Here is a 14976-nt window from a genome sequence, read left to right as displayed (position 1 = left end):
CTTTTTATTTACTACTTAGTAATAATTAGGCCTAAAAATATCATCGCACGTATCGCGTGCATAAAGAGCTAATATAATACAGTCCGAAGATGAATTTGAGTACGAGGAACAAACTCTCTTTAATAATCTTGGATTTGTTTCAAATTTATCGCAAATATATCTTGATTTAATTCACGGTAACCTTTCTCCCTTTCTCAATACTTATACTTCAAAGTCTGAGCCCTGAAGTCACTACTCACTTCCCTTCTGAGTTCTGACAACAAAGGGAATCACCCATTATTTCTTTTACGTGAAAAAAGACACTTTCATCACCCAACAACACTTTCTTTCCCTTATCTTTAAAGTATTCAACAAAAAGAACACATTTAAAATTCTCATCAACTTGTTCATTTTTATCTAGAACCAAATTTACATGTTAACACACAAAACGACAATACACGGATACACCCCAAATTGACAAATTCCATTACAGATAAGATTAACCCGTGAACACGAAATATCTACAACATGTCCAACTCCAAGTAGTACTACTTTTTTTTTGTTTTACTTATTTTACAGAATACCCCTTCCTTTTCTTTTGTTGTTCTTATTTTTATCTCGAAGTTTTTCGTAAGAGAAAATAAGGTCAAAATAGGAAAAACTTTCGAAAACGTAGGAGTATTACACAATACACTACAACTTCTTCACTTCACTTCATTCCATTGAGATTAAACAAGAGTTGTGCAAGCAGACCTTTGAGGATCCCACATCGCTGGTAACAAATATTTCCTTCCATTCACCCCATATGCATTATAACTTGCTCCACTACCCTTATCCATCAAAACCGTACCCGGATACCCGGGATAAGCGCCTGCCCCGAATATCCCGGTGCAGGCACTAACCGCTTCAAGCGGAGCTGTTGACGGGCCCTGAAAATACCCATCCGAAAACGGGTTCGTAACAGCACCCGCCAACAACGTAGCCAAATTAATAATCATCCCATCAACCCCAACATCACCATTAGGTGCCACTAAAGCCGGTGTTTGCGGGCCATACATGGGCTTATAAAAGGGCCAAGCACACTGACCCGCACATTGGGTTACAGAATTCCCAACCCATATATAAGCCCGTTTACTCCGGCCCAATACTCCATGTGACCCACACCTCATACAAAACCCATCTACCACCACATCATCTGCCGTCAAAACAACATCAATCGAATGAATCACGTTATTGTTGGGCTTGTTATTGGGCTTGGGCTTGGAAGAAGCAAGCCCAACGATGTGGGAGTTTTTTAGAGTTTTACCAAATGGATAGTTTTCATGAAGGATTTGATTCCCTACAACAAGGGTACTAGCTCCTCCTTTGTAATTCTCAATTGTTCTCCACCATGATGATACAGAAGGACGTGGGGCCCGCGTTGAACTCAATGATTGGATGAAATCAACGATAATGGAACGTTGTACTGGTGTAAATTTACCGTACCAGATTAAATTTACATTGAATTTTCCTTTTAAAAGTGCGCCGTTGTGGTATTTTAGTACTAGAGGTTGTTGTTTAACAAGAGCGCCGGTTGTAAGGTGAAGAGAGAGAAAGAAGAAGAGAGAGAGAGTGGCATAAGTGTAAATCGACCCCATTTTTAGAGGATAGTACGGGAATATTATATTATAGTAGTAGTGTAGCTTGATTGTTGGAAAAGAGGGAGTGAAGTGTGAGGAGTGATGAAGAAGGTGAGTTTGATATTTATACTGGGGCTGTGAGAATATGAGATGACAGCTGTAGTGGGAGAGATGTCGTCGTTAAAGGAGTACACGTGGAAGAGAGTGATTGGGAGGTTAGGCAGGGGTGATGTTCAAATTATTTTTATGGTGACAGGCTGTGAGGTTCGTAGGTGACGTGGAGTAAGTCTTGGAGTGATAGTTTTTTTTTTGGTTGGTGTTCGCACCCAGTTCACCCTTCGGGATACATCCGGATCGATGCCAAGTTTGGGGTGGTTAGGTTCCATTCCTCTCCCAAGGGTGTTGGGGGATTCGAATACGAGTCCGTCCTACCAAAGCCAGTTCCCATTACCACTGGGCCAACATTTACTTGGTAGTCTTGGAGTGATAGTGATAGTGATTTGTGGGAGTTCTTGAACAGTGCATGTTGACGTGTATGTGTAGATGATAATTGAAATTTGGGTTAGTAAGCAACAAGATATGCTCCATATATTTTAAGATTTGTACCAAATGTGATACCTTTCAGGCCAGGCTTCAGCCCACCCCTAGAATACAAGCTGACATAGCTATTTATTATTTCTAAGGCATATTTTTTTTTTGTTTTTTCTAATAAGATAAGGATATACTTTTATTATAAACTCTTTGTCGAGATATACATGCAGAAATTGATGATGTTTATCAATATACAATTTTAATCATTAATATGTTTAATTAAAATTTAGTAAAAACTCTATTTAAAAAGTAATTTAGTAAAAACTCTATTTAAAAAGTTACAAATATACATTAAGATAATATAAGAAACTTTATATTACCTCTGTTTCATATTGATTGCATCAATATGACATAAAGTATAAGTAGAAAATGTTTAATCATTGCAAATTATATTAAACGGATGTAGTATATTATTCTATTTGTTTCATTTTTATTGTCATACTTTGACTGTCACATATGTGTTAATGTACAATTTTGACTATGAATATACTGATTATCAATTAGCAGTGATTAGGGATGCTAAAGGATCGGATTTGGATCAGATTATGCATGACCGGACCCCGACCCTACAAGAAGTCCGATTTTAAATATGTGCCCGACTCCGAAAATCCGACTCTGATCCGACTTAAAACCCGAACAGCAGACTCTGAATCCGACCCGACTTAAAATCCGCACATCCGACTCCGTTTCCGATCCGACTTATTTTTCCGTCCATGTTTTATAATAGAAAAGTTTTCTATAATACAATAATATAATCAGTACAATTGGCTGAAAATCGAAGTTAGGTTATACGTAAATAATACATTAATATAAATAAGAAAAAAGGATTAATTGACTTAAAGTCGGATTCGGATGTCGGATTATTTTATGAGATCCGACTCCGACCCTCCTACGACTTGATGTCGGACTTTTTAAATGGAGTCAGATTCGGATTATTTTTTACCGGAGTCTGCTCGAATTTTTTCTTTCAGAGCGAACTAGGGTCGGATCCGGGCTTGATTGCCATCCCTAGCATTGATTATAAAAAATTGAAAATTTGAAAATACACACTGAAATAAATCCAACATTATATTATATATACTAGCATTTTCGTCAAAGTAGTTTTATATGATAGTGTATATTCTCAAATCTCAAACTGTATTAATTAATATGAGACGGATATAGTAACATTTTTTATATTATGGCATGGTCGAAGTCAAACATATGAATAATGAATAAGTTAAAATATTGAATTTGTGTTGAGATGAAGGGATGGAAAATTGGTTAGTCTAATAATTATAGAAAGCCTCGTATATCTTTACTTGCATTACTATTTGTTTACATAAGCTTGTGTTCTAAATTCCAATACTACTATAAAATTTAATAAGCTTTTAAATAAATTTCATTTAGTTTAGATAATTTCCAACATGTTTAAATGAATCGATTTTTTAAAAAAATTCAACAAAGTTCTAGTGAAGAGATACGCCTTATAGTAATTTGCATCTTTTTTGCTGATGTAGTTGTTAATTTTCAAGACTTCTATAACTAATTATGTCCTCTGATATATATTAATATCAGGTCATATATGACTTGGTCATTTAGTCATTTGGTCTTATAAAATGTTATTTTCTGTCACCTTATTGTTGGTAAGGGTTTAGGGAATAGATAAACTATATACATAATTAAATATTTGGATGTAGGAAACACAACACATTAGCTGGTAAGACATGCATAGTATGCTACGAAAATACTCCAGCCTAATGCTGGGGGTAAGGATCGAACCCCTGACCATAAGGGTCAAGCGGGAGCGCTCTATCCACTTGAGCTAACTCCTATCCTTAACAATAGTTTGTTAAAGAAAAAAACGAGTCTAAAACTAGGAAAGTCACAAATTACTTCTCTTTTTTTCACCCAAGCCTATCTTAGTTTCAAGTGCAGTATGATTTTATGACTATAAATTTGTAGGATTACAATCTTTTGAATCAGAGCAAGTAGTACTACTTGGTAAGGGACAAATCATTTTCATAATTACTAACATGAATACTACATTTATGAAGTACTTTACATGTTACATCTGAACCTATTAATAGTATTATTATATGATCAGGAACAGATGCTTCTTTAATTGAGCAGAGGTGCACAAATGAGAGTGTGGAATTGCAAAACAGAGAAACAATGATTTCACGCCTTATCTTACTCACTTTCCCGGAAAATAGGGACCACTAGAGTGAGAGTTTGCGTAAGTAGCTCATACGCTACAATTAGGTGCTACGCGGGCTGAATCAGTCCATCATTAGCAAGTAGTATAGCACAAAAAGGGGGCCAATTTAACTTTGATGCTCTACTATTTAATCAACAAATTAATTGTGATAGTTTTTTATCGTTAATTAAACTTAATAAGTGGGCTTAGGCGCCGAATTTGATATGTTGTGATAAAGTTAATGCTCTTACTTGTGGTTTGGAGGGGTTATTCCCTCTCTCTATATACTTCTATATACTTTGTTTTTTTAGGTGAGGAAAGTTGAGTGGAGTTAGTTGTTTGTCAAAATCTAATTGAAATAGTAGGACAGATAATATGGAAAAAAAAAGTTTTAACACCTGTCAAAAATTGCATGAACAAATGACCTGTTCTCTTCGACATAAAATAGTTGAACTGAACTAAGGGTCTGTTCTCCCCAACTTATTTTCAGTTCAGTTCAATTCAGTTCAATTCAATTCAGTTCAGTTCAGATCAGTTCAGATCAGTTCAGTTCAGTTCAGTTCAGTTCAGCTCTAGACAATACTTTTACTCTCACATATCACTATTCATTTCAGTTCAGTTCAATTCAGTTCAGTTCAGTTCAGATCAGTTCAGTTCAGTTCAGTTCAAATCAGTTCAGATCAGTTCAGCTGTTTTATGCCGAAGAGAACAGACCCTAAGTTGAACTGAATTGAACTGAACTGAAATAAAATGAATAGTGATATGTGAGAGTAAAAGTATTGCCCGGAGCTGAATTGAACTAAATTGAACTGAACTCAAAATAAGCTGGGAAGACATGCCCAAACTTTTTAAATTTTTAGGCTATTTTCCCTTTATGTAGAGGAAGGACTAGAGGATCGGAGTATGGTGAATGTATAAAATTAATAATTGCATGGCTTAATAAAAAAGTAAATATGTTTAAGGCTTTCTTTCACCTAAAAATCACATAAGTTTTTAAAATTATATGTTTAAATAAGATCTTCATCTGAAAAGTAATCATAAACTCAATCAACTAAAAATAGTATTAAAAACAAGAACAAAACCTTCATCAAGTTCATATAAGATATATTGAACATAGCTACAATCAGAATTCATACTTTATCCGATGCTTCTCTTATATAGTAATACCGTATAATTGTAGCCTGTAGGTATAATTAAATGTGAACACTTTATGATGACATATTTCAATCTAATTGCCATTCAGCTATAGTATAACAAAGTACGTTAAGAAATTAAATTTCTATTGCTATCTATATAAGAAAAAGAATATGGAAAGCATCAACAATTATCCCTTTTAAGTATTTTGCATAAACAGAATACAAGCTTCTAAAATACCAAGAGTACTAGCTTGTTAGAACGATAATCAAAAAATAATAAAAACATGTTTTATATTAATTTAGCAAGGGTTTAATGTTTCATTGTGATGATCCAATATCGATAATATGAGTTTATGTAATAAATAGCTGATGTCATTTACTTTCTGTTATGAGTATTCAGTTGGTTAGTTTGTTATAACTAACTATACTATAAATACATTCCTACTGTAATATTCTAGGCACTTGATAATAACAGAATAGAGGAGATCATTTTCTCTCTCTCTCCTTCTTTCATTTCTCTCTATTACATTTCTCATGGTATCAGAGCGGGTTCGTTTCTTAACCTGCATATGAATTCAAGAATGATCTTTGATTGATCAAATTCTGAGATTAAAGAGTGTGAAAGAAGATTCTGGAGATTATTTCTTCTTAACAATGGCAGAAAGTTCTGGAGATAATTCTGTCAATAATGACAGCAATGTAAGTATCAACTATAATGATCCTTTCTACATTTCTAATTCTGATCAGACTATGAACAAGTTAGTTGCAATCAATTTAAACTCAACTAATTTTGTTAGTTGGAAAAGAAATGTAAAACGCGCATTAATTGCGAAGAATAAGCTTGGTTTTCTTGATGGATCAATTACGAAACCTGATACTAAGGATAAGGATTTCAATAGGTGGATTAGATGTGATTATCTCATTACATGTTGGATTATGAATTCTATGGAACCAGAAATTAGTGAGAATTTTACGTTTGTGGAGAGTTCAATTCAACTATGGAGTGAAGTTTGTGAGAGGTATGGTCAATCCAATGGACCTCAGATTTATCAGTTAAAGAAGGATTTGGAGAAATTGAAGCAAGAAAACATGTCTGTTGTGGTGTATTTTGGCAAAATGAAGCGATTATGGGATGAACTGCAGAACTTAAGGAATTTTCCAGATTGTAGCTGTGGTGCTATGATTAAATGCAGCTGCAATTTCATGAAGAAGATTGCAGAATTTCAGGCTGAAGAGAAGTTAGTTGAGTTCTTGCTTGGTCTTAATGATGGATATGACAATGTTATTACTAACATTCTGTCAATGGATCCCTTGCCTTCCATTAATAGAGCCTTTGCTTTGGCTCAACAAATTGAGAAACAAAAGCAGATTTCTGGACTCAATTATTCTACTCAAGAAGTTAGTGCTCTTGCAGTTCAAAGAAGTTCTGGTGGAAAGCGAGATTGGAGGAAAGAAAAACTGGAGAAGTTAAACTTGCATTGTGATTATTGCAAGGGTAAAGGCCACATTAAAGACCAGTGTTTCAAGCTGATTGGATTTCCTGACTGGTATCACAAGAAACCTGGTGGTTTTAATCACAATTCTGGAAAAAGTGCGTGCTCATGTTGCTACTGAAAATACATTTGAAGAAACTCCTCTTGATTTCTCTGCTGCTGGTCCATCTGTTGCATCAGTCAATCATGTTGATAATGCCATGTTACATTCAATGTTTCAAGATTTTCTGAAAACAATGCAACACAAGCAAGGTGTTGGAGAATCTTCTAACAGCCTTGCATCTTCTGCTCACTTGGCAGGTATATCTTTTAAATCAATATGGATTATTGACTCTGGTGCAACTGACCACATGGTGTATGATGTTAAATTATTTTCTGTCAAGAGAAAACTTGCTAAAGCCATCAAAGTAGGACTACCTGATGGTAGTTATACCTTAGTTTCTGAAATTGGCAATGTGGTGATATGTGCAAATATTACATTGTATGATGTGCTACTTGTGCCTAGTTTTAAACATAATTTGATATCTGTGGGCAAGCTGGCTGATAATAGCAAGATCACAGTTCATTTTACTTGTGATGAATGTGTGTTTCTGAATGCTGATAAGAAAAGGATTCTTCAAGGTATTAAAGTAGGTGGTCTTTATTATCTCAATGTGCTTCTGTCATCTCAGAATCAGCTTGTTTGTTCTTCTTTCCCAAATATATCTTCATCAATCTCTTCTGGCAAATATATTCCACCACATAAAGTCAATTCTACAACTAAACTCTCTATTGATATCCTTCATGCTAGACTAGGACACTCTTCTATGTCTAGAATGCAACATGTGAATGCTTCTATTTGCTCACATTCTCCTGATTTCTTTTGTGAAATTTGTGTATTTGCCAAGCATCATAAATCACCTTTTCCTAGGAGTATTTCCAAAGCCCCTGATCCTTTTACACTCATCCACATAGACCTTTGGGGTCCTTATAGACTTAAAACACTTCATGGAGCTTCTTATTTCCTCACTATCCTTGATGATTGTAGTAGGACTACTTGGACTTTCCTATTACAAAATAAACAGCAAGTTTATAAAACCATTGCCAACTTCTTAGCTCATATTGAAACACAATACAATAAAAAAGTTACAAGCATTAGATCTGATAATGGCACTGAGATCATACAAGAACAATGTCTTGATCTGTTTTGTAACAAAAGGTATATATCATCAAAGAAGCATTCCTGGTGTCCCCCAACAAAATGGAAGAGTTGAACGAAAACACAAACATCTTCTTGAAGTGGCAAGAGCATTGAAATTTCAAGCTCATTTACCTTCTTGTTTTTGGGGAGAATGTCTCCTCACTGCCACATTTCTTATCAACAAGATCCCTACTCCCATTCTTAATTGGAAAAGTCCTTTTGAAATTTTAACTAATCATAAACCAGATTATGACTCTCTTAGAGTCTTTGGATGCCTTTGCTATGCCCATACCACTGATAGAACCAGAGATAAGTTCAGTCCAAGAGCTGTCAAATGTGTTTTCTTAGGATATCCTTTTGGTCAAAAAGGATATAAAGTGTATGACTTAAACACCAAGAAGTGTTTTGTATCTCGTGATGTTCTCTTTCAAGAGAATTCTTTTCCCTTTAAAAATTCTTCTTCCTATTCTAATAGCATTCTTCATCTACATACTTCTTCTGGTATCCAGAATCCTATTGATCTATCTGCTCAGCAATCTGTGTCCAAGGGAACCTCATATGCAAGCAGCACTTCATGTTGTGAAGTATCTTAAAAACACAGTTGATTTAGGCCTATACTATTCTGCTAATTGTGATTTACATCTTCAAGGCTACAGTGATGCTGATTGGAGCTCTTGTGTTTTTAGCTGCAAGTCCTTAAGTGCTTATTGCATGTTTTTGGGATCTCATTTAGTTTCTTGGAAAACCAAGAAACAAAAGACTGTGAGTAAATCTTCTGCTGAGGCAGAATATAGGAGCATGTCTAGTGCTGCTTCTGAAATGGTGTGGTTGGAGGGTTTACTGCAAGATTTAAATCATCAAGTTCAACTGCCTATTAACTTATTTTGTGATAATACTGCTGCTGAACACATTGCGCAGAATCCAGTGTTCCATGAGAGGACAAAACACTTGAATAGAGACTGTCATTATGTGAGAGAACAAGTGGTCTCGGGTTTTCTCCAAACCTCTCATGTTTCAAGCTCTCTTCAGCTAGCAGATATACTTACAAAGCCTCTCTCAGGTCCTCAACATCAGCAACTTTCTTCCAAGCTTGGATTGGTTCATTCTTCCCATTTCCAGCTTGCAGGGGGAATATGAGTTTATGTAATAAATAGCTGATGTCATTTACTTTCTGTTATGAGTATTCAGTTGTTAGTTTGTTATAACTAACTATACTATAAATACATTCCTACTGTAATATTCTAGGCACTTGATAATAACAGAATAGAGGAGATCATTTTCTCTCTCTCTCCTTCTTTCATTTCTCTCTATTACATTTCTCAGATAACATACATTATTTTCAAAGTAGAGTAAGAATAACTTAATTGTTCATAAATATACATTGATGGGAAGGACTAGTAAACAACCTACAAAATAGACTAAAAACAACAAGGTACCTAGACATAAGCTAGATTCTCGTCTTGTAAAATTAATTATAAGCCACCAACGAGTGACTTTGGTACGTAGATAGTGGTCTAATTTTATACTCCATCACTTATCACAATCATCTTTTCTTTAGATAATTTGCTGAGCTTTCATTACAAAGACTTAAAAAGACTTATTCACAATCATCTTTAAAAAGCTAACAAGTACTCATGTTGTGCCGTGTACATCGGTACATGTATATATAGATAACTTTTTTTTTGGTATATTAAAAGTGTCAAGTGGTGAGCTTTCTCTTCTTTTCTAATAAGGTCTAGGGTTTAATTCATCAATCTGACTTGTGTGGACTACTGGACTCGGTTCACGTTAACATTAGTGTACACCAGGCAAAACAACATATCATTACTGACAATCCACTATATTATGCGAAAACCCACTATATTATGCAGAAATTCACTATATCATTCAGACCCACACTATATCATGCAGAAACTTACTATATTATTCAGACACACACACTATATTATACAGAAACTCACTATATCATTCAGACACACACTATATCATACAGAAACTCACTATATCATCATTCAGAAACACACTATATCATGCAGAAATACACTATATCATTCAAACACACACTATATCAAGCAGAAAGTCACTATATCATTCAAATACTCATTATATCATGGAGAAACTAAACCATTCCATATGTTAGAATACGTGTCATGATATATACTGCACAACTTAGATCTACCTGTATGTTAAAACATTTTAATTAATTCCTCTATTATATTGCATATAATTTCACATTATGTTTTCCGTTAATGAAATATACTATATTGTATATAAGTTTCCTATATCTCAGTAGAATTCACTATATAAAGTTAATATCTTACCAACCCGGTGCACACTAAGAGTTAGTGTGCACTGGGTCCATTTGAGTTTTTTTATTTATTCATATCCTAAGCATTTGCTTGGGATTTAAGGGGGGAGGGAGTTGGGGGTGTCTAGCTTGTAATAGGCCTCTGGGTGGGGTCCTGTACGAGGACAGTTCAGAGAAATTCTATTTATCAATTTTTTTTAAAAAAAAATCAAATCAAATTATTGCATAAGCATTTGGGTTTAATTTAATAATTGTCATGCTATTTACTAGTATTTGTCGTCTGTAATTACTTGGAACAGCATGTAATTTTTTCCCTTTTAATATTTTTCATGCTCCACTTTAGCTTTTCACCCACATCCACCCCATTGCTTTTTTTTTTTAAGATAAGAAGAATTAAAGAAGACGTCCTAATCAGACAGGAACCTCGCACAAGTCAATTCGGTCCGAATTTACAGGCAAGGTCCCTTAAGAGTAGGGGGGAATGGTAAGGAGAAATCTCCACCCCAAAGTGCCTCTAGTGGGATTTGATCACACAATCTCAAGGTTGTGAGATACAAATCAAACTACTAGATCAAGTACTACTTGGTTAAAAGAAAAAAAAAATTATAATGTAATTTTCAACTGTATTATTTCTAACTTTTAATAGCGTATAATTTTAAAACTAAGATTGCGAGATGCAAATCTTTCTCGGTAGACAAACCATGGAATAGTAGATGGAATATATGGTAGAGTTTTTTTATTATTATTATTGAGAAGCATATATGGTAGAGTTTTGGCATATAATGATGCATACAATAAAACAAAGTTAAGGGAGGTGGGGATAGTTAAAGATGTGGTGTGAGTTGACTCTAGAGAATTGTGTACTAAAAAGTTGTGAATTTGTAATGGGTGCCCTTTTTTTTCGCAAATTAGATCCTGCACCGAGGTGTAGGATGAGCATCCTGCACCTTGCCCATGTGGCTGACTTTTGGCAATATTTTTGAAAGTGGGCCAGCTCTTTCTCTCTCATCACGTGAAACAATTTTTTTAATGTACAAATGCATATGGTTTGGTGTACAATAATCTACGAGTGTACATTTAGGGATTTTCAATGATCAAAAGCAATGACCATCAATGTACATTGTGTTTTATTGAATTTCGGTATGAGAATGTAATTGTACATATTGAATTTCATTAGTGAACAAACATCAAACACACCAGTGTACAAAGAATGGAAATTACTCATTTGACATATTTCGGTATGGGACTGTAATTGTACATATCGAGTTTCATTACTGAACAAACATCAACACACCCAGTGTACAAAGATTGCAAATTACTCACTTGACATCAACTTCATGAATTGGGTTACTTTCAGCTGGGGGATTGTCATTGTACATTTTGATTTTATTAATGAACAACCATGAAGCCAAGGATGTACAAGGAGGTTGAGTGTGGAAAAGAGAGAAGTGGTGAATTTCGGTATGAGACTGTAATTGTACATATTGAATTTCATTAGTGAACAAACATCAACACACCTAGTGTACAAAGATTGCAAATTACTCACTTGACATCAGCTTCAGGAATTGGGTTACTTTAGCTGGGGGGCTGTCATTGTACATTTTGATTTTGTTAATGAACAACCACGAAGCCAAGAATGTACAAGGAGGTTGAGTGTGGAAAAGAGAGAAGTGGTGAACAGTATATGGGGGACATCAAATCAGTTATTAAATGGTGAACAGTAAATGTCAAATCATTTACTTTTTGAATTTTCGATTTTGTACATTGGATGTAAGGGGAATGTACATTGGCTGTCAAATCAATTACTTTTTGCATGTTGAATTGTGCGTTTTATTCTTTTTGCCTTGCGTTTTGGACAAGGTGCAGGATGCTCATCCTACACCTTGGTGCACCATCTACGCATTGTTTTTTTTTTCTGTTGAGAACGAGACACGAAAAAGTTGGCCGGCGACCAAACTTTGGGTTTGGGGGTCGACGATTTCCCATACATCGCATAATGGAAAATGATGGCCAATTGCCTACCGACCTAGTTTCCCAATATGTTAGTTGCAATTACATGCTTACAATTCTTTACTACTTTCAATTAGGTTAAGGATAAGATTAATCAAATGGCTATATCTTAATTTATTCCAAGTGGATGCATATAATTGTAATCATTGTTTTTGCTTTATGTTTAATAAGGGTTTAGGGTTGGTGATGATGGAGTGTAATTTTTGACATATTATAAACATGTTAAATTAGAATGATGAAGGTAAAAATAAAAAATTAAATGACAAAAAGTAGGTGGAAAGACAACTAGGTAATTAATTAACAACTTTATGAAAACATAAGTTAAATTATTGCAAGAAGTACTAAAAATTAACTATTAACATAAGAAGGTAAAAAGCTTAGTTAGATGATAAAGTTTTTTAACATGTAAAGGTCTTATAATAGTTGTTTAGAAACCAACCAACAACTTATATCATAAAACTATATGCTATGATATATGCGTGTACAATATCATGAAAGTGTAACAGATTTCACCAAAAAAAAAAAAATATCATGAAAGTGGGAGTAATAGTTATTTTTCATGATTTAGTTTTACTTATTATCTTAGATACTTTAGGGTGAAATTTCGGGATATCCAAGAATGTGACTTGCTGCAATCAATGTTAGACAAGGTATGTCTATCCATCAACAATAGTGACCAATTCATATGGTCTCCTTGCAAATCCGGAAAATTTTCAATAAAATCTTTCTCTCATGAGCTCTCAAAAGAGTCGGCCAAGTCCCATCAAGATGTGATCATCAATCTTTGACGGAATCTAGTTCCTCCTCGTATAGAAGTTTTCGCATGATTAGCGTGTTTAGGAAAATTAAACACAAGAGCAAAGTTAGCCATGCTCAAAATAATTGACATTGCTCGTGATATTTGCCCCCTTTGCAACAAATACTCAGAACAGTTGACCATCTTTTGATCCATTGCGAAATCTCATGGCGGGTTTGGAGTTGGTGGATGAATATATGGGAATTACAGTGGGCAGCCCCTGCATCCTTGACGGGCGTCTTCCAATCCTGGTGTCCTCCCTCCTCACAGCCATTCTTCAAGAAAATTTGGTGGGCAATTTTCTACATCATAATCTGGTCCTTGTGGAAAGAAAGGAATCAAAGGATCTTTAACAACACTAAATGCTCGATCCGATTATGTGAGCTTATATTAGTCAGGTTAGGTTGGTGGGCTAAAGGTTGGGGTGAATCTCTCCCATATCCAATCGAAGACATAATTAGAAATCCATCATGCCTTCTATGGTGCGAACAACACATCCCGAAAATCTGCAATCAATCTCCAAATGCTCAATGGGCTCCCCTCGAACCAGGCTATCTTAAATGGAATGTAGACGCCTCATTCAATCCTCTTCTAAACCGCTCCGCAATTGGTGGTGTCTTGAGAAATTCTAAGGGAGAGTTCTTATGTATGTTCTCCACTCCCTTACCTCCGATGGAAATAAACAATGCTGAGGTGAACGCAATTTTTAGGGCCTTCCAAATCTCCACTGCTAGTCCAAATCGCATCAAAATGGAGCACATCATGATTGAGTCTGATTCACTTAACGCGGTGAAATGGTGTACTGCTAGTGAAGGACGGCCATGGAACCTCAACTTTCACCTCAATTTTATAAGAAATGTGCAGCTCCGTTTCCCCTCTATGGCAATCACTCATCATCCTCGAAGTTCAAACCATGTTGCAGATGCTCTCGCGAAACAAGGCTTGCACAGGCAGTCTGAATTCCTAGCATGGATTTAGCCTCATCAACTTAGTAGCGTGGAGTCAGAGGCTTCCATTATGATTAGAGTGCTGGAATATAACATAGTGCTATGCGTTGTATGCTAAGATTATAGATTATGTTCTATTTGGCTTGGGCTTTTTGGGCCTGGTTGTATGAATTCTGAATTACTAGCCTTGGTGCATTAATAAAAAAAGGGTTTTTTGTCCCAAACTACCTTTAACTTTTATGTTTTTGCGAGAAACTACCTTATAAAAAAATTGTTGTCCCAAACTACCTTACTTTTACCATTTTGTTGTTGACAACTACCTTTGGCCGGTTTCCGACGTTGACTTTTGTTTTTATATCGCTTTTTTAATGTCACGTTATATCACTTGACCTCTTCAAACCCTTTTTTTAAATTTTCCCCACCCTAGTTTCCTCATTTTCCGGTGTGCGCGCGTTCTCTCCCTCATATCTATGTGGCACTTTGTACCACCAATCCACCATTAAATTCCTCTTCTACTTAAACTAAAATTGAAACAATCACCCTCCTCAATTCCCACAAGGGTAATTTTGTTTTTCCCACAATTTTGAACTGAAAAAACAAAAGTCAATGCCGGAAACCGACATAAGGTAGCTGTCAACAACAAAATTGTAAAGTAAGGTAGTTTAGGACAACAATTTTTTTATAAGGTAGTTTCTCGCAAAAACTTGAACGTTAAAGGTAGTTTGGGACAAAAAATCC

The 14976-nt window shown here is 35.2% G+C and overlaps 1 protein-coding gene across 1 annotated transcript; it reads right to left on the bottom strand.

The window, feature by feature from the left end:
• Positions 1 to 371: 371 nt before the first annotated feature.
• On the bottom strand, positions 372 to 1706 carry LOC104904049 (protein EXORDIUM-like 2). The gene has a single exon (XM_010692222.4). It carries the CDS (start codon positions 1614 to 1616, stop codon positions 708 to 710), a length of 909 nt encoding a protein of 302 aa, XP_010690524.2. The 5' UTR covers positions 1617 to 1706; the 3' UTR covers positions 372 to 707.
• Positions 1707 to 14976: the final 13270 nt, after the last annotated feature.

The sequence above is a fragment of the Beta vulgaris genome, chromosome 9, assembly GCF_026745355.1.
Source record: "Beta vulgaris subsp. vulgaris cultivar EL10 chromosome 9, EL10.2, whole genome shotgun sequence".
Lineage (NCBI taxonomy): Eukaryota > Viridiplantae > Streptophyta > Magnoliopsida > Caryophyllales > Amaranthaceae > Beta > Beta vulgaris.
The sequence above is the reverse complement of the archived record's forward strand: the minus strand, read 5'-3'. Positions and strand labels throughout refer to the sequence as shown.

What these genes read in the sequence shown, in the direction of transcription:
- LOC104904049 (XM_010692222.4), bottom strand. Translation starts at nt 1,616, where the DNA reads ATGGGGTCGATTTACACTTATGCCACTCTCTCTCTCTTCTTCTTTCTC.